The 21457-nt window shown below is 45.2% G+C and overlaps 1 protein-coding gene across 5 annotated transcripts in view; it reads right to left on the reverse strand.

The window, feature by feature from the left end:
• PHF14 (PHD finger protein 14) overlaps positions 1-21457 on the reverse strand; it is a 421390-nt gene that overhangs the window by 338188 nt on the left and 61745 nt on the right. For all 5 annotated transcript variants that reach the window (XM_077490721.1, XM_077490723.1, XM_077490720.1 and 2 more), the window contains 3 exons: positions 20046-20205; positions 4033-4144; positions 1738-1875 (listed from right to left, as the gene is read on the reverse strand). In XM_077490721.1, the coding sequence (XP_077346847.1) occupies positions 1738-1875; positions 4033-4144; positions 20046-20205 (410 nt within the window). The remainder of the gene's footprint in view (positions 1-1737; positions 1876-4032; positions 4145-20045; positions 20206-21457) is intronic.

The raw sequence follows: 21457 nt of genomic DNA on the forward strand, positions 1-21457 counted from the left end.
TCACACACCCCGCTTCCTACATCGGTGTCCTCTGCTCCCCCTGCACATCGGTGTCCTCCGCCCGCCCCCCTCCCCTGCACATCGGTGTCCTCCGCCCCCCCCCCCTGCACATCGGTGTCCTCCGCCCCCCCCCTGCACATCGGTGACCTCCGCCCCCCCCCTGCACATCGGTGACCTCCGCCCCCCCCCCCTGCACATCGGTGTCCTCCGCCCCCCCCCCTGCACATCGGTGTCCTCCGCCCCCCCCCCTGCACATCGGTGTCCTCCGCCGCCCCCTCCCTGCACATCGGTGTCCTCCGCCACCCCCTCCCTGCACATCGGTGTCCTCCGCCACCCCCTCCCTGCACATCGGTGACCTCCGCCCCCCCCCCTGCACATCGGTGTCCTCCGCCCCCCCTGCACATCGGTGTCCTCCCGCCACCCCCCCTGCACATCGGTGTCCTCCGCCGCCCCCCCTGCACATCGGTGTCCTCCGCCGCCCCCCCTGCACATCGGTGTTCTCCGCCCCCCCCCTGCACATCGGTGTTCTCCGCCCCCTCCCCTGCACATCGGTGTTCTCCGCCCGCTCCCCTGCACATCGGTGTTCTCCGCCCCCCCCTGCACATCGGTGTCACCTCAGTCTCCCTTCACATCAGTTTCTCCCCCCTCATCACAGTCCCCCCGCTTTACATCACAGTCCCCCCTTTACATCAGTGTCCTCCGTCCCCCCTGCACATAACAATCACCCCTTTTTACATCAGAGTCCTTGGTCCCACCTGCACATCACAGTCCCCCCTTTACATCAGTGTCCTCGGTCCCCCCTGCACATCACCGTCCCCACTTTATCTCAGTGTCCTCAGTCCCCTATGCACATCACAGCGCACCCCCCCCTACATGAGTGTCCTCCGTCCCCCCGCACATCACATCAGTGTCCTCGGTCCCCCCCCTGCACATCACATCAGTGTCCGTGGTCCCACCTGCACATCACAGTCCACCCTGCACATCAAGGTCCTCAGTCCCTCCTTTCCATCAAATTCTCCCTTCACATTAGTTTCTCCCCCTCATCACAGTCCCCCTCCCCCTTTTAAATCACATTTCTTGGGTCGTGCCAGTGTCCCGCAACCCCTCCATATAAGTGTATTCAGCCCCTCACTTATAGCAGTGTCATCAAACCCCTTTATAGCAGTTTCCTCACTCCCCCCATAGCGGTGTTCCCTGTCTCCCCACCCCCCCTCACATTTTTACAGTGTACTCAACCCCCTTCATAGCAGCTTCTTCACACCCCCCCCCCCTTTTTTTAGCAGTGTCCACAACCCCCCTTTATAGCAGTTTCTTCAACACAGAAGTGACACTCACTTGGTCCGGATCTTGACCACGGTATGCCATTTAGTAAAGCCTGCCCTAGAGGTATGGCTAACACTATATTCACAGATCAGATGCTGTGTATTTAGTATTTTAGTGGAAAACCCCTTTAAGAAGCTTGCTGCTCTCAGTTTACCATTTTTTCCACGCTAAAATTATAGTTACACATTCAAAATGAAAAATATAGCAGCTGAGATCAGTCCATTCCAATGTCCTTTCATCTTAATTAAACACACTCAACACTTCCTATTACTACATCTCTTCCCCCCCCCCCCCCCTTTGCTAAGACCCCGCTTCATTTTTTTTTTATCCGGGTGGATATAAAGTGTATATTTTATTTTTTCCGCTTACAGTTTCATAAGCAATCTTCAAAAAGAAGTATGTCTATTAATTTACCTCTTCGGCGGCGGCTTCAGAAAGCAAGCCTTCCTTCTGGGCACAAGTCACATGAAAGTAGGCGCGACACATCCCTGCATCACAGCTGATACAGACGCCGGTGCGGGCAAATCGCGAATCTTCACAAAAGCTGCATTCCTGCAGAACAGAGAACATGGCTTTCCACTTACTGCAAACTTAATTCACTCTATGAAATTCCGAGCGTTGGCTAAGTTTACTGAAGTCTAGCTTCCATTAAAAGAAGAAGAAAAAAAAAAAGAAGAAGCAGCCAGCGGATTAAGTGGATTTATCCAAAAAACCAACACCAAATGAAACAGGATTACTTCCAATAAATCTATGTATCATGCATATTCTTTAAAGGGCCGGTCCACCCAAAATGGATATTTTGGTGCTTGGTAGATGATGAAATGTGAACTCCAGGATAACCATCATCTTAATACTAGAGGGCATGTGTATTCTTACTTCAATATTGCTGTGCTTTGTGTGTTTCTTCCAGATCTGTGTAGTAATCCAGTGTGAGACTTTCCCTCTGTGCAGGAGCTTCCTGTAATAAAGACCGCTCACTGCTGCTCTCTCTCCTTGTTCAGGGTGACTGGTCTCGTCTCCGCCCCTTCCTGTAATAAAGACCGCTCACTGCTGCTCTCTCTCCTTGTTCAGGGTGGCTGGTCTCGTCTCCGCCCCTTCCTGTAATAAAGACCGCTCACTGCTGCTCTCTCCCCTTGTTCAGGGTGACTGGTCTTGTCTCCGCCCCTTACTGTAGTTTTCTGCAAGCAGCCTATAGTGGGTGGAGCTTTGCTGAGTTCCTCCCACCTGTCACTGCTGCTCTCTCCTTGTTCAGGGTGACTGGTCTCATCTCTGCCACCTACCTTAGTTTTCTGCAGGCAACCTGTAGTGGGTGGAGCTTGCCTAGTCCCTGCCACCCGTCACTGCTGCCCTATTTCCTTGTTCATGGTGACTGGTCTCGTCTTCACCCCCTACAGTAGTTTTCTGCAAGCAGCTTATAGTGGGTGGAGGTTTGCTGGCTTCCTCCCATCTGTCACTGCTGCTCTCTCCTTGTTCAGGGTGACTGGTCTTGCCTGCACCCCTTACTGTAGTTTTCTGCAAGCAGCCTATAGTGGGTGGAGCTTTGCTGGCTTCCTCCCATCTGTCACTGCTGCTCTCTCCCCTTGTTCAGGGTGACTGGTCTTGTCTCCGCTTCCTACTGTAGTTTTCTGTAAGCAGCCTATAGTGGGTGGAGCTTTGCTGGGTTCCCCACACCTGTCACTGCTGCTCTCTCACCTTGTTTGGGGCAACTGGTCTCATCTCCGCCCCCTACTGTAGTTTTCTGCAGGCAACCTGTAGTGGGTGGAGCTTGCCAAGTACCTCCCACTGCTGCTTTCTCTCCTTGTGCAGGGTGACTTGCGTTGTCTCCGCCCCCTACTGTCGTTTTCTGCAGGCAGCCTGAAGTGGGTGGAGCTTACTAACAATTATGGGGCACAATTCCTTCCACTGACAAATAAAATGGGGCACTATTCCACCGACACCAATTATTTCTCCTCCTAATACCAAAGATTGGGCGATTACTCCCACTGGGCACAGTCTGGCCCCTTTGAAGTCTGAAGGACAGTAAACTGGCCCTTTCTTTACAAAGTTTGGAGACCCCTGGTATAGTTTGTTTGGCCCAAACTGAACTATTTATCATCAGCTCTATACAGTATAAAATGTTGTGTTCCAGCAGCACGATGGGAACTTTGCATCCCACTCCCGGAATAAAACTGAGTCAGTATAAGCTTTGCTCAGCCATTCACAGGCAGCTTTGTATTTTCTAAATGAATACAAGCTTCCTCTAATTGGCTGAGGTGGAGACTAACAACATACACCCTCCGCTATGTCCCAGCCAATCAGAGGGAGCTTTTGGAATCATTCAGAAAATACAAAGCTCAATGTGAATGGCTGAGCAGAGCTCAGGAATCCTTCAGAAAATACAAAGCTCACTGTGCATGGCAAAGCAGAGCTCATGCTGACTCCCCTTTGTTCTGGGCGTGGGGTGGGAAGTCCCCATCATGCCGCCAGGATACAGCAATGTATACTGTATATAGCTGATGCTACATACAGCGTGTAGAGTGCTGCCAGCAGGGACATATTTGGATAGGACCAGCTTGGATCAAATGAACTATTGATAGTTCACTAAAATCTCAAGGATCTGCTTTAAAATCTGCAGATCTGACAGACAAGGCCATTAAAGGTGAGGTCTTAATCTGCCTGTTGGGTTTTCCTTGTGCATAGTCCTAACTCACAGTCCTGATTAGAACTTACCTTGGCACCATACTTGGAGTAGTTCATCTCAGTTAGTGTCACCGGACGTAATTTGTCAATATCACCAAAAGCCACACCAGGAACATAAAGAGCACATACAATGTGAACCCACCTGAAAAAAAAAATGGATACATTTTACAAAATAAACAGGAATACAGGAAAATCCAGGATATAAAAGAATAAGAAACATATTTTTACCATAACATATAATGAAGGAAAAAAACACATATTTCTGAATTAAATTTATGAGACTGTACTGCTTCCTGGCCAGCATATTGTAAATGACAGCCAAGCTGGAGCTTTTCCAGTCACTGGTCGCTTAGTAGCATGATCTGTCAATGACAGACCATGGCACCGGGACGGCCCCCGTATGATGTGATTGCTGTGAGCAATCACATCACAGTTGTACACAATGATTGGCTTTCATTCATAGCCATTCATGGTGTGTTATTGTGATGATCTCTGTGACTGGTCAGACAGGGCCAATCACAGTTCAGCTGTATCAAGTGTTAGCTGTGGTCAATCACAGCTAATCACAATAATACTCAATGAATGGCTGTGAGTGAATGGATGAAATTCATAAAAATTATTGCTTATAACTGATCATCGTAGTTATAAGCAATCAAGTGTAAAAAAAAAAAAAAAAAAAAAAAAAAAAAAAACCCTGATCACATCTCTTGCCCTTAGGGTAACACTGCCAGTGTTCTGGTCACAGTATGTAAAAAATGGAATGGTGTTATTTGGATGGTGAGCTGTATTGGATTTCCGCCAGACATATCGTTTGGTGTTGAGGCCAAATCATTCAATTTTAGTCTCATCTGACCATAACACCTTTTTCCATGTGGCCTCAGAATCTTCAAACAGTGTTTAAAGTGATTGTTATTTAAAAAATAATAAAAAAATGATCCTTTACAAACATGTTATACTTACCTCCACTGTGCAGCTCGTTTTGCACAGAGTGGCCCCGAACATCCTCTTCTGGGGTCCCCTGACGGCTCTCGCAGCTCTTCCCCGCATCAGATAACCCCCTAGGAGAAGTGCTCTCCCTAGGGGGTTACCTTGCGGGTGCGTCCCGAGTCCAGCATTTGCATCCACAGACACGAATGCCAGACTCAGCCCCGCCCCCCACATCATTGGATTTGATTGACAGCAAAGGGAGCCAATGGCTGCTATCAATCTATCCAATCAAGAGCCAGGACCCCGTGGAGAGAGGGACAGTGCGTCCCCGCCGCGGAGATGAAGGGGCTCAGGTAAGTAAAATGGAGGGCTGGGGTGTTTTTCATAGGATGCATTAAGGTGAAAAAACAAGAAGGTTTACAACCCCTTTAAGGTGGTCAGATGAGAATAAAATCTAATTATATGGTCTCAACACCAAACAAAATGTCTGGCAGAAATCTAATACAGCCCACCATACAAATAACAAAATTCCTACAGTAAAGCATGGAGGTGGTAATATCCTTTTATGTGGGGAGGGGTGGTAATATCCTGTTATTGTGCGGGGGGGGGCGGTGGTAATATCCTGTTATGGGGAGTTTGTCTGCAGCAAGGACTGGAACACTTGTCAGGATAGAAGGAAAAATGGACGGGGGAAAAATACCATCAAATTCTTGAGGAAAATCTGTTGCCCTCTGACAGAAAGTTGTCAATGAGAAGAAGGTTTACCTTCCAACATGACAATGACCCAAAGCACACAGTAACAAGAACACACAGTTGTTGGAGTAAAGGGTGAATGTCCTTGCAAGGCCTAGTCAGAACCCAGACTAAAACCCCATCGAAAATCTGTGGAATGACTTGAAGACTGCAGTCCACAAACGGTCACCATCAAATTTACCTGAATTTGAGCAGTTCTGCAAAGAAAAGCGAGCAAATATCGCAGAGTCTAGCTGTGTAAAGTTAGCAGAGATATATTCCAACAGACTAAGGGCCAGTCCACACCACACGCAGTCCAGTGCATTTTTTTGTTTCTGCATCAAAAATGCATGGAAAGTAGGTTATATGGTTTTCAATGGCATAGTTCACACACCAGTGCATTCCAGAAAAAAAAGTAGAACATGCTACATTTTTGCTGCACCGGACCATACTGGAGCTCTGTAAAAACACATCAAAAACGCATTGGAACGCACCAAAAATGCACTGGAACACACGTCCTTATTTAAGGTTAAGAAACATGGGGGGGGGGGGGGGGGGGGAGATGCACTGGACTGCATCAAAAATGCACATGCAAAAAGCACCTGGACCGCGTTTCTATGGTGTGAACTGGCCCTAATGGCTGCATTTAAAGCAAAAGGTGGTTCAACAAAATACTGACAAGGGGGGTGATCATTTTTCTCAACTCAGTGATTCTGTTTTTGAATTTTTATTTTGTTCTGACATGTTGGTATTACAGTGCCTTGCAAAAGTATTCATCATCATTCAAAATTACGCCCGCTCGTGGAATGGCGACAAACTTTTACCCTGTAAAATCTCCATAGGCGACGTTTAAAATTTTTTTACAGGTTGCACGTTTTTAGTTACAGAGGAGGTCTAGGGCTAGAATTATTGCTCTCGCTCTACCGATCACAGCGATACCTCCCATGTGTGGTTTGAACACCGCTTTCATATGCAGGGCGCTACTCACGTATGCGTTCACTTCCGCACGCGAGCTTGGCGGGACAGGGCGCGTTTAAAATTACTGTTTTTATTATTTATTTTAACTTTAATTTTTTTCACTGTTCTTTTAAAAAAAAAAAAAAAAAAATGTGTCACTTTTACTCCTATTACAAGGAATGTAAAAATCCCTTGTAATAGAAAAAAAGCATGACAGGTCCTCTTAAAGCGGGAGTCCACCCGGACTCCGCGTTTTTTTTTTTTTTTAAAAGCCAGCAGCTACAAATACTGCAGCGGCTGACTTTTAAAATAGTGACACTTACCCGCCCAGCGCGCCCGCGATGTCGGCACCCGAAGCCGATCTCTAGATCGTCACTCGGGTGCTGCCGCCATCTTGGGTATGGGAATCAGGAAATGGAGCCTTTCGGCTTCATTTCCCGGTTCCCTACTGCGCATGCGTGAGTCGCGCTGTGCAATAAGGACGGTCCCCGCTGCCTCTGGCATCTGTGTGTTTCCCAGCAGGCAGCGGGGCACTTGCGGAAGGGGGCGGGCACTTGCGGAAAGGGGCGTAATCTACGCCCCTTTCCGCAGAGAGCTATCCCGGAAGTGGGTGCAGTTACCTGGATTATCCAGGTAACTGCACCCCCCTCCCCCCTGAAAGGTGCCAATTGTGGCGCCGGAGGGGGGGAGGATTCCAATGAGCGGAAGGTCCATTTTAGGGTGGACCTCCGCTTTAAATATGAGATCTGGGGTCAGAGAGACCTCATATTTACACTAAAATGCAATTAAAAAAAAAAAATTGTCATTTGAAAAATAAATAAATAAAAATAAATAAATAATATGTCCCTCTAAGAGCTATGGGCATCTTCCCCTCACTGGTCTCCATGTCAGGCTAGGGACAGGTCCGGATCGCCGTTACCGACCTGGCTCCTAACTTTTTTTAGCTGTCTCCTAGATTCCAAGCAAATTTGTCAAGCCCCGCTTTAGGGGGGTGAATAGTTATGCACGTTGCCTTTTTACATTATTTTGTCCTATTTGTTGATGGCTTCAAAATAAAAAAAAATTAAAAAAATCTTCAAAGCAACTGTGTCGGGATTGTGCAGGTCGCGCGCTCTTGGCACAAGTTTTTTTTTTACATCTTGGCACACAAATATGTACGTCAAGGCCCGCCCGCTTTGCGTCAAGGCCCGCCCGCCGAGAGGACACATATTTATGTACTGTCGGCGTGAAGAGGGTAATAACCAACTCAAGTCATTTTCTTGACGGTTGCACCTATACAAGGTATAAGTCAAATAAAAAATACAGTAAATGGCAGTTGTTACGGCAGATCTCATCCCCTTATCCTGAAGTACTATAAAAGAGGATCAGCTTATCCATATTATACAATATATTATTAAATATATACTCAGAAAACAATTAGGGGGAATTATGTGCCATCTAAGATTCCTACAGGGTCTTAAAAAAAATTTTTTTTTTAAAAAAGGGGAGAAATGGCAGCAGCAAAATTGCTCTCCAACACTGCTGTAAATATCCCTTAGAAAAGAAAAAAGGGACAAGGATTCTGTTTGGGAGATGTACTATACGAGGTTAATGCATCCCCAGGACCATCTCCTGCAGAGCAGAATATAGAGATATGTATCTGAAACAAGAAGCTGCTTCTCAATTTAATTTGCACATTTTATCCATGCTCCACTGGAGTATTAAATGCTGCTGCAAGCAAAGGAGTTTATCTATGATGAACCTAAGAGTTGCTTTCTCCCTCCATAGCACCCTTCTTCAAAACGTTTTCATACTTGACTTGCTCATGCGGCAAAATTAAAGACGCCGACTTACGACATGAGAGCCTCTTTTATTGGTTTGAATGTATAAACCGGCCACAGATGTCACAATCTGAATGCAAAATCTATTTTAGATTTAACAGTTACTGTATGTAGTGCAAGGGCCTACCTGGCTGGATATAAACCAACTGGACTGATGGGACAGAACCTTACACTACTTAGTTGTGAATATATGTAAAGATCAGGGTGGATATAAATCAATGATTTAAAAAAAAAAAAAAAAAAAAAAAATCTGATTTAAATAAAAAAAAAAAAAAATCTGATTTTTTTAAATTTAAATCAGATTTTTTTGATCAAATATATTTTAATAAAATGCTTTTGGTGTAAAAATCTATCTAAAGATAGTTTTCTATTTAAGAAAGGGAGAGGGCAAGGGAGTGGGACTTTGAATGAGGCATGTGGTTGCAAGAGAGTAGATTGGTGGACGTACTTGGATTTTATTGATTGCCATAGGGTACAAACAAATATATCCGGTAGATACACACTGCGATGATAAAATGGTAATACAGTACATATGGTCATAAAATAAATATCACATGATATAGCAAGCAATAGATTTCCAGAGTTCACCAAAAACAAGATTAGGATTAAACCGCAATATATAAGAATGCCTGCGAGGCCTATGGCCTCATTGATCCTGAGAAGGGGTATTAAAAATAAACTTGAAAATATTTATAATATTTGATGAAGACATGACATATGGCAGCTCTACGCGTTTCGTAGATGGTGGGGCCACTCGTCAGGAGCAAGCACATGGTGCATCTACGAATAGAAATATTGGCTTAGAATGATAATATAATATGTGCCGACATGGGCAATTCTATTTAAGTTAAAATAATAATTTAGTTTATTCCGCATGAAATGGAGCTTAGTTATGTAGCATGAGGCTGTATATTCTGCAATATTTACATCTTTGGTAAACTGATTCAATGAATCCAAGCTGAGATAACACACAGTGCATTAATGCATTTACACAATTTCACAGTAACTATGGGATAAAACAAAGTTCAGGAACATTCCTTTATCCTATTATTTTGGAAATCTATGTACACTACAAACTGTATGATTAAATCGGTTCTGATATTGCTGTTTTACTAACCTGACAGCTTATTATTCTAAATAGGAAATCTTAATTTTGTCTGCAAACATTAAAGATTCTATCTTAGAATAAGTCCTTACATTTAAAGAGCACCTGTCATTTCAGATCCATCATGGCAGCTCCTGTAAGCGGGCATCCACTCACCTGCTGACGCTACACCCCTCACCTTGTTGTGTCACTGCCACATCACCAGCCGTCCCATTAAAGTGAACGGGGCTGTCGGTGAGTCAACAGCGGGTCAAAGGAGGAGCCGCTGCGGGACAGAGATGACAGTTGCTCTTTAAAAATTATAATTTAAATCGAGTTGATTTAACCGCTTGCAGACAAGCCGCCGCAGTTTTACTGCGGCAGGTTGGCTCAGCTGCACAAAATCACATTATACTACGTGATCTCGCGGGGTTGGCATAGCAGTATATGTTTAGTATCACTTTTAAAACACATCATCCATTAGGCTCGGTTCACACTGCAGCGATGCGGGATCCCGCATCGCATGTAACTTGCAGGCAGTTCACACCGCTCTATGCGAACTGCTGGGAGAGTCAATACAAAGCTAATGACACCCCCATTTCAGTTTGCATATGGCAGTCAATTTGGAACAGGAATCGGATCACATGGGTGTTCACACCTATGCGATCCGATTCTGGTGCGGACCAAATAAAAGGGTCCTGTGCTAGTTTGGTCCGAAGCTTGTATGGCTGAATTCACATCTCACAGACATCGCATGGGATTTGTACAGCAGTGCGGTGCCAATCACAAGCGATGCCTGACATTGCAGCAGTGGGAACTGACCCTTAGTCACTGCGCTGTCCCCGAGCTGAAGTCCTGCCCAACAGTGAAGGTTTCTCAAGGTGTCTGCCATGATAACCCAACTACAGAATAGACAAACCCCTTCAGGACTGCACACCGCAGTGTTACATTGTGTTAATGTTTATACATTTACTCTGTCTTTTTTTATGCACCCATGATTGTTTTGTCGTACTATCCACTTAATAAAAATCTTATTTTTTTTTATTTTTTTTAAAGTAAAACTGCATCTCTAAATGTATTTGGGCACCGTTATAATTCCAAACTCAAATCTCCTTACATCTATTCTATACTGAGGGATGAGGTGCCGGAACTCCTGAGGTCACTCGACCCACACCATACCCACAAAGTGTTAGGCCCCTTTCACACGGACGATCCGTTCAGGTCCACCTGTCAGTTTTTCAGGTGGACCTGAACGGATGCTCTATAGCAGAGGTCTCAAACTGGTGGCCCTCCAGCTGTCGAAAAACTACAAGTCCCATGAGGCATTGCAAGGCTGACAGTTAAGAGCAAGACTCCGAAAGGCAATGGCATGATGGGACTTGTAGTTTCGCAACATCTGGAGGGCCACCAGTTTGAGACCGATGTTCTATAGAGATCGTCCGCTGACATCCGAGCCACTCCGATCCGAAAAAGTGTGACGGAGAAAAAAGCTATTTTTCCATCCGTCATCGGATAGGGTGACGACGGACACTGCGGTGGCAGCATTGTGTGGTGGGGATGCTTTTCTTCAGCAGGGACAGGGAAGATGGTCAGAGATGATGGGAAGGTGGATGGAGCCAAATACAGGGCAATCTTAGAAGAAAACCTGTTAAGCCCCATACACACTATCAGTTTTTCTGCTGAGTTTTTCCTTCAGATTTACCAAAACCATATAATATGAGGTCAAACCTTAGGAGTTTCCATTTGTATGCAATCAGGCAGGCCCTTCTACTACATGGTTTTTGGTAAACCTAAAGGAAAAACTCAGCAGAAAAACTGATAGTGTGTACGCGGCATTAGAGTCTGCAAAAGACTTGAGACTGGGGATGAGGTTCACTTTCCAGCAGGACAACGACCCGAAACATACAGCCAGAGCTACAATGGAATGGTTTAGATCAAAGCATCTTCATGTGTTAGAATGGCCCAGTCAAAGTCCAGACCTAAATCCAACTGAGAATCTGTGGCAAGACTTGAAAATTGCTGTTCACAGACGCTCTCCATCCAATCTGACAGAGCTTGAGCTATTTTGCAAAGAAGAATGGGCAAAAATGTCACTCTCGATGTGCAAAGCTGGTAGAGACATCCCCAAAAAGAAAAGGCGGTTCTACAAAAGTATTGACTCAGGGGGGCGGAATACAAATGCACGCCACACTTTTCACATATTTGTAAAATATTTTGAAAACCATTTATCATTTTCCTTCCACTTCACAATTATGTGCCACTTTGTTTTGGTCTATCACATAAAATCCCAATAAAATACATTAATGTTTTTGGTTGTAACATGACAAAATTTTGAAAATGTCAAGGGGTATGAATACTTTTTCAAGGCCCTGTATATACATATGACAGATGGGAGGCAGATAAAGTAAAAATAAAGGCACTTTTTTTTGTCAATTTTGGATAAAATAAGGGCGGGTTAAAACTCCAGGCAGATTATTTATTAAAGAGGGATTCCACCAATAAAAAAAATATTAAAAGCCAGCAGCTATAAATACTACAGCTGCTGACTTTTAATAAATGGACACTCACCTGTCCCGGGTTCCAGCAATGCCGGCAGCCGAGGCCGATCGATCGCTCGGCTCTCGGCTGCTGTCGCCACCATTCTAGGTGAGGGAATCAGGAAGTGAAGCGAATCGGCTTCACTTCCCGGTTCCCTACTGCGCATGCGCGAGCTGCGCCGCGCAATAGGAAATCTCCGCGCTGTCACTGGGACCCGTGTGTGTCCCAGCAGACAGAGCGGCAGGGCAGGAAATGGCGTAGACTCCCACGGGAGTCTATGCCCGGAAGTGGGTGAAAATACCTGTCTTTGACAGGTATCTCCACCCCCCTCCCCCCTGAAAGGTGTCAATTGTGACACCGGAGGGGGGGAGGGATCCGATCAGCGGAGGTTCCACTTTAGGGTGGAATCCCGCTTTAATTTAATTTGTGTTGCGCTGCATTGGGGAGATTTGCCACCACTTCCTGTCCAATAGCCATAACAGGAAGTGAGATTAAATCACCTTGAAGAGGAAAATTCTAGGTTGTCACCAGAGTCATCAGAACTAATGTCCCTTTCGGTAGATTTCCCCTTTATAACCCTTCTGGGGGAAACTCTAAATTTGCAATTTAGTCTTTTCACTTTCCATATCCATAAACATGACAAATAGAGAGGGTGACTCCCCTAAAGGGGACACAGACAGCAATAAAAACTGACAGGTGTTCTAATCCATCTCCAGTCTGTTCAAAACAAAGTTTTGCCTTTAGTTATAGTTTATAATAAAATGGAGATTACAGATAATTGCACACAGCGCAGTTTAAAAGTAAGTTTAGCAAACTTTCAATGGACCAAACAGAGGTTCCCACATCTGCTTCTGCTGTCTATAAAGTGGCGGTGAGAGTTCTCTTCCTTTTGTTTTGGCCGCCTCCGAGAAAAACTGCAGCTTGTGACTTTCTTAAATGAGGAAAACGGGAAGCGTCTTCCAAATCTGAGCGCAGATGCGATTTCAGCTGTTCCTCTCTCGCTTGTTTTGGTGGCACGCGGTCCAAAATCTTGTAATTAAGACAAATTGGGTAATCAGAGAAGAATAATCCCCCTTTTTACTTTCTCATCTATTTCACTTACGGCGAGGATGACAGATGTTAAATCAGACAGCAATAGAGGAACGGAATCTGTGACTTATGCTTTCATAAAAACTGCTGCCTGGTGACATGCAAACAAGAAAATGGGCCTGCGTGGAGCGGTGTGTTCTACTGAGGTTAACTAGAAATCAAAAGTCATTCTACAAGTAAATCCGGGGCTATAAGAGCAAAGTTTTAACCTGATAACCTGCGTCTGTTTCCAGAATGAAGATTGCTGCAGGAATCCACAGCGCCGCCAAGTTTACACCAAGCTGCGATCAAAGGTCGGCACAGTGGTGTAGTGGTTAGCACTCTCGCCTAGCAGTAAGAAGGGTCGCTGGTTCAAATCCCAACCACGACACTACTTGCCTGGAGTTTGCATGTTCTCCCTGTGCCTGTGTGGGTTTCCTCCGGGTACTCCGGTTTCCTCCCAAAATCCAAAGACATGCAGGTAGGTTAATTGGCTTCTGTCCAAAATTGGCCCTAGTATATGAATGGGGACCTTGGATTGTGGGCTCCTTGAGGGTAGGGACTGATGTGAGTGTGCAATGTAAAGGGATAGGGACAATTGTAGACACTCACTCAGGTTGAACTGGATGGACTGGTGTCTTTATTCAACCTAACTATGGAACTATGAAAGGTGAGGCTACCAGGGCTCAGGGTCGCAGAGGCCCCTTCAACATCCAATAGAAAACCATTCGTTTTTAGTGTGACTATGGAGAAGCTGCGGGGAACACCTGTGCTATCCAGAGCAGGGAGGGAAAGTGCCATCACCCTTTTGAGGGTACGTGGGTCTAGCTTTATCAGCAAACCCCTAAAAACAAAGAACACTTTATATCCTACTCTGAGGCTTTTTTACCCATTGATGAGAGCTAATCTAAATTGATGAACACAATAGAAGGAGTACTACTCTAAAGAGATACACACACTCTATACTTTTGATGCCTATCTCTGATTGTTGGCTGAATTTTGGTGGTTCTTTCTTTCCCATTTTGTGCTTCAACCAGTTTACATAACCGATTTCTATTGGAATCACTTTGTGGTTTCTGTGGAGGCTGCATACGCCTCTTTGTCTACCTCTTCATAAGGGAGTCATATACATATACTCACCATCGTTAGACATCTACACTTATTGTACCCAACAAGACTGTGACATGTGGTGTGCCCCTATACCAGTGATGGTGAACCTTGGCACCCAAGGTGTTTTGGAACTACATTTCCCATGATGCTCAACTACACTGCAGAATGCATGAGCATCATGGGAAATGTAGTTCCAAAACATCTGGGGTGCCAAGGTTCGCCATCACTGCCCTATACTTTGATTCAAGGCCCATCAGCACCTACCTAGTATGTCCTGAGGAAGCTACTAAATTGTGAAACGCGTTGACAAGCGAGCGGGGAGGATTTGTTGGACCATATGTCCTTATATAGACCTAATTATCCACATCTATGAATTTCTTATTCACATATGAAAGGATCCAACCTTCATGCTTGTTTTATTGGGTATCTGTTGACCATGTCAAACAATAGTGTGTTGTGTAAATGTTATGTGTTTTTTAATCTTTTTTTGTAATAAAGATAATTTTTTATATAATCACTGCCTCTTGATGTGCCCACAAAGTCCGCTTTTTCTTTGATAGTTATTCTCAATCTTTACATATATGACATACAGAGCTATCCCCTGCTGTGTTCAATACATAATACACACGTTTTCCTTTGTATGCCACGTTTCATAAAAATGATACATATATTTTTATTTAAAAACGATACTCTCGATAATTATTAAGACCTTTTTATTTATTTTTTTATATCTGAGGTCATCTTATATTAACCTAGTCTAAGTTGATTTTATCCTCTCTTATATAATGTATGACGCATTTCTTTTGAGTAGTTAGATCCATGCTAAAATTGTTTTAGTTAAACTAGTTTATTTTGGAACTACAACTCAATATTATTACCATATACCGTATATACTCGAGTATAAGCCGAGATTTTCAGCCTCTTTTTTGAGGCTGAAAGTGCCCCCTCGGCTTATACTCGAGTCACCGCTGTCTGACTGCTCGATCAGCGTATCGAGCAGACAGACAGCGGACATTCTAAAATTCAAAAGCCGCGCCTCCGCCTTCGCCTGTGATAGGCGGAACACTGAATTTCCCAGCAGTCAGCGTTCCGCCTATCACGGACATCCGCTCATCCTCGTACTACGGACGAGGATGAGACGATGTCCGTGATAGGCGGAACACAGGCTGCTGGGAAATTCAGTGTTCCGCCTATCACAGGCGAAGGCGGAGGCGCGGCTTTTGAATTTTAGAATGGCCGCCGAGAAGAGCAGCGATCCTGGAAGGACGGAGGAGGCTCGGGACGACGGCTCGGGACGGCGGCTCGGGACGGAGGCTCGGGACGGAGGCTCGGGACGGAGGCTCGGGACGGAGGCTCGGGACGGAGGCTCGGGACGGAGGCTCGGGACACAGGTAGGCTGGACACACACACAAGGCTGCACGGACACACACACACAGGGATGGATGGATGGATGGACACACACACAGGGATGGATGGATGGATGGACACACACACAGGGATGGATGGATGGATGGACACACACACAGGGATGGATGGATGAATGGATGGACACACACACAGGGATGGATGGATGGATGGACACACACACAGGGATGGATGGATGGATGGATGGATGGACACACACACAGGGATGGATGGATGGATGGACACACACACAGGGATGGATGGATGGACGGACACACACACAGGGATGGACGGACACACACACAGGGATGGACGGACACACAGGGATGGACGGACACACAGGGATGGACAGCCATATCTCACCCTCGGCTTATACACGAGTCAATAAGTTTTCCAGTTTTTTGGGGGTAAATTGGGGGCCTCGGCTTATATTCGGGTCGGCCTATACTCGAGTATATACGGTATGTGATCTTTTCTTTTGCTGGCACCATATGTACTTATGTATACTAATTGTTAAAATTCAATAAACAAATTTGACAAGAAAAAAATTTAACCACTTAAGGTTTTACTGCTACAGGGCGGCACCTCTGCACCACATCACGTATATATACGTGATCCAGCTCTTTCAGGTAGAGGGCTCAGATTTGTATAACAGCGGGAGTCTATCGGAGGGTACCGCTGTTGAGGAAATTTCTAAATAGTATATAAAATTGTATTCTATTTTGTATGAAAATCAATATGTATATATCTGATGTATACTCCTGCGCTAGGAATGAGCGATAAACAAAAAAAAAAAATGCATTTTCTTTGTTTCCGTTATAAAATTGCAAATTAGTAATTTTCCTTCATATACTTTGGCCAAAATGTATACCGCTACATATCTTTGGTAAAAATAACCCAAATTGGTGTATAATATTCCACAAGTGTCCACAAGCTATGGTGCATTCAATCTCTGAAAATTGATTACACCTGAAGTACTGGTGGCCTATCTCATTTCTTGAGACCCTAACAAGCCAGGAAAGTACAAATACCCCCCAAAAGACCCCTTTTTGGAAAGTAGACAATCCAAGGTATTTGGTAAGAGGCATTGTGAGTTTTTTAAGTTGTAATTTTTACCCCAAATTCATTGCAAAAATCAAGATTTGTTTTTCATTTATTTTTTCATTTTTTTCACAAAATTGTTATATTAGCAGGTTATTTCTCACACACAGCATATGCATACCACAAATTACACCCCAAAACACATTCTACTATACCTCCCGAGTATGGAAATACCACATGTGAGACTTTTACACACCGTGGCCACACATGCAGGGAGCACCATCAGGCGTTCTTGGAGCATAAATTACACATAATTTCTTGACTACCTCTTACATTTTTGAAGGCCATGGAGAACCAGGACAATGGAAACACCCCAAAAATGACCCCATTTTGGAAAGAAAACAACCTAGCGTATAATCTATGAGGCATATTGAGTCTTTTAAACATGTCCTTTTTTTCTACAAGTTTTTGGAAAATGTAAACGCATTTTTTTTTTTTATACAGCGTTGTCCATGTACACAATGTTTAAAGCGGGAGTCCGCCGAGAGTTCCGCCGTTTTTTTTTTTTAAAAGCCAGCAGCTGCAGTATTTGTAGCTGCTGGCTTTAAAAAAAAAAAAACGGCGGAACTCTCGGCGGACTCCCGCTTTAAACATTGTGTACATGGACAACGTTGTATAAAAAAAGGACACTTACCCGCCCAGCGCGCCCACGATGTCGGCTCTCGATCGTCTCTCGGGTGCTGCCGCCGCCATCTTGGGTATGGAAATCAGGAAGTGGAGCCTTTCGGCTTCATTTCCCGGTTCCCTACTGCGCATGCGCGAGTCGCGCTGCGCAATAAGGATGGTCCCACTGTCTCTGGGATCCGTGTGTTTCCCAGCAGGCAGCGGGGGACTTTCGTAAAGGGGCGTAGATTCTGCAGAATCGACGCCCCTTTCCGCAGATAGCTATGCCGGAAGTGGGTGCAGATACCTGTACTGTACAGGTACCTGCACCCCCCTCCCCCCTGAAAGGTGCCAATTGTGGCGCCGGAGGGGGGGAGGATTCCAATGAGCGGAAGGTCCACTTTAGGGTGGACCTCCGCTTTAACACATAGCTTGTATATACCAAAAATTACACCCCAAAATAAGTTCTCCTACTCCTCCTGAGTACAGCGTTACCACGTGTGAGACTTTTCCACAGAGTGGCCACATACAGAGGACCAACATGCAGGGAGCACCGTCAGGTGTTCTAGGGACATGCGTTTCAAGTCTAATTTGACTACCTATTACACTTTTGTGAGGCACTGTAGTGGCATGGATGATAAATGATGTGGCATGGATGAGCATGAATGAGTATGGCCAGGTACGGCTGAGTACTGCCGGGTATAGATGGGATGGCTGAGTACGACTGAGTATAGGTGGGTACAGCTGAGCATGGATGGGTACGGCTGAGCATGGATGGGTACAGCTAATTATGAATGGGGGTGGATGGGATGGCTGAGTATGTATGGATGGATGAGTATGCTCAGTATGGATGAGGATGGATGGAGGAGTATGATGAGTATGAATGGCTGAGCATGGATGGACGGATGCGTATGCTGAGTATGGATGGGTGAGCATGCCGAGTATGGATGGTAATACTGAGCATGAGCAGAAATCTGGGAGGACGTCATAGTACACTTGCACGCAGAGGTCGCGCCCGCATATGTAAATGGCGTTCAAATCACACGTGAGGTATCGCCGTGAACGTTAGAATGAGAGCTAGAATTAACGCCTCTGCAACTCTAAACAGGTAACCTGTAAACATTTTTAATGTGTTGCCTATGGAGATTTTTAAAGTGCTTGTTAAGCCACTTAGTAAATCGCACGCAATCTCTTCTGTTAGAAAGCATCCTATGCCCCAGTGTCTGTGCTTTGTAAAAAAATATGTCTATTTCTCCCTTTTTCACAGTGCCGCTCGGCGCTCACTACTCCCTCCCCTGATCTGACAGCTAGAGCGGGTATTGGCTGAGAATCCCCCGCTGACATCAGTCGGAAGGAGGGGAGGAGAGGAGGAAAGAGCCAAGACACCAGCTGGGAGGAGAGGAGGAGAGAGCCGAGACGTCAGCTGGAGAGGAGGAGGGAGCCGAGACGTCAGCTGGAGAGGAGGAGGGAGCCGAGACGTCAGCTGGAGAGGAGGAGGGAGCCGAGACGTCAGCTGGAGAGGAGGAGGGAGCCGAGACGTCAGCTGGAGAGGAGGGAGCCGAGACGTCAGCTGGAGAGGAGGAGGGAGCCGAGACGTCAGCTCGAGAGGAGGAGGGAGCCGAGACGTCAGCTCGAGAGGAGGAGGGAGCCGAGACGTCAGCTGGAGAGGAGGGGAGCAGCGAGGAGTCACATGAGCACCAAGCGGCACTGTGAAATAAGGTAGAAATGGGCATAGCACAGACACTGGTGCATAGGACGCTTTCTAACAGAAGGGATTGTGTGTAATTTACACAGTAATTTCAGCAGCAGAAGGGGGGGCGGGCACTGTCACTAGCTGATAGGCATGGAGAGAAGGTCAGAGAGGACAGAGGAAAGCTGCGGATGACAGTGACACGTAAACTGACCAGGGTGTCAGGGCTCAGCAGCCATGATAAACTGTGGTCAGTGTACAGGGGGGAGGGCAAAACCAGGCAGGATCAGCAAGGTATTCCAGTTGATACAAGGGGCCAAATTACAAGCACTGTGCTGTGTAACATGCTTTAAAGTAACAGAATGTTTTTTTTTTTTGGGTTACACGCGCTTTAAGTACCGAAGTTTGGCGCCATTCCACAAGCGTGCGCAATTTTAAAGCATGACATGTTATCTATTTACTCAGCATAACATCATCTTTCACATTATACAAAAAATTTAGGTAAATTGTGTTTTTTCATTTTTATTCAAGAAAGTGTATTTTTTTTGTTAAAAAAAAAATGCTTTTGAAAAATTGCTGCACAAATACCGTGTGACATAAAGAAAGTGCAACAACCTCCAATTTATTCCCTAGGGTCTTTCCTAAAATATATATATATATATATATATATATATATATATATATATATATATATATATATATATATATATATATGTGTGTGTGTGTGTGTGTGTTTTGGGTTTTTCTAGTAATTTTCTAGCAAAACAAATTATGACTTTACATGACGGGGGGAGGAATGCCAGAATTGGCCTGGGCTGGAAGTGGTTAAAGTGAACCTGCACTTTGCTCTATGTAAACCAACTACCTCCCTTACTCAGTGGCTTTAGTTGCCAGTATGCTTATTGTCACAATAAACCTTAATTTGAAAATGCTCTTGACTATGCTCTGCGGCAGAGAAGGAAGATCACACCTCATAGGAGTAAAGCTGAGTGTCAAATGGTCATCTTACCGTCCAGCATCGGTCTCTTTGAAGATACCATCTTGATTGGGACAGAGCTCACAGCTGGGGGTCACTCCACACTTACAAGCATCACAGAACCAGGGTTCAGTGGAGTTCTCCGAGGCTGAACTCATAATGGAGTCACTTTCTCCATCTACACCATAACAGCCTAGAAGGAGGAGACATACGAGTTATTACATAGCATTGCCAAAAAGTAACACCACACCAAATACACAATGTATTGCGCTACCCCTAAACTTGGGCTGTTCTGTGCCTCAACGCCAAGTATGACCTCAGCCCTCCTGACACACCTTGTTGAGTAAAAGTTACTGCAAGCACTTATAGGAACACAAATGTAAATACCTTTAACTTAGTTGTGAATTACAATAAGCAGTGCATATAAGCATTATCTGCATCGTGTATACTAATAATATAACTGGTCTAGCATGCACTTTAGAAGAATGGCTAGGATGCGGTGCAATGTCTCTGGAAAGGTACCTCTTAGCATAAGCAATAGGTGAAGGTCTCTGTGTAGCAGCTGTAAAGGGACAGTCTCTAGTTTTAACGCTTCAGCCGGGTAGTATTGGGACCCAGTTATATCGTTGGTGCACATGAGAATAGTCCCCAGGTTCATTATTTTTACTTTACACAGAATGGGTAAGTGTTATGCCCTGTACACACGGTCGGACATTCCGACCACAAAATCCGTTGGATTTTTTCCCGAAGGATTTTGGCCAAAACTGGTGTTGCATACACACAGTCGGACAAAGTTGTCAGAAAATCTGATAGTTCAGAACGAGGTGACGTTCGTTGCGTACAACGGGACCACGTAGAGGCTAGTAGCCAACAGCTTTGGTCTCGTAATTTAATCTGAGCATGCGTGGCACTTTGTCCATCGGAATTCTCTACAAACAATGGGAAAAAGTCTGATCGGATTTTGCTGTCGGAAAATTTTAGATCCAGCTCTCAAACTTTTTCCGTTGGGATTTCCAAAATCTTTCGGAAAAAGTCCGATAGAGCCCACACGCGATCGGATGTTCTGACAACTTAATCCGATTGGACCTTTTCCGTTGGAATTTCTGACCGTGTGTACAGAGCATTAGACTCCACATTGGGCAGCACAGTGGTGTAGTGGTTAGAACTCTCGCCTAGCAGTAAAAAGGGTCGCTGGTTTACATCCCAACCACAACACTACCTGCCTGGAGTTTGCATGTTCTCCCTGTGCCTGCGTGGGTTTCTTCTGGGTTAATTGGCTTCTGTTCAAAATTGGCCCTGGTATATGAATGTGAGTTGGGGACCTTGGATTGTGGGTTCCTTGAGGGTAGGGACCGATGTAAGTGTGCGATGTATGTGTGGAGAGCTCCGTAAATTGACATCGCTATATGGGTACCTTAAAGAGGAGTGCCACCTTAAAAAAAAAT

The sequence above is a fragment of the Lithobates pipiens genome, unplaced genomic scaffold (genome assembly GCF_037356315.1).
Source record: "Lithobates pipiens isolate NorthernLeopardFrog02 unplaced genomic scaffold, aLitPip1_a1.2 Scaffold_19, whole genome shotgun sequence".
NCBI classification, from domain to species: domain Eukaryota; kingdom Metazoa; phylum Chordata; class Amphibia; order Anura; family Ranidae; genus Lithobates; species Lithobates pipiens.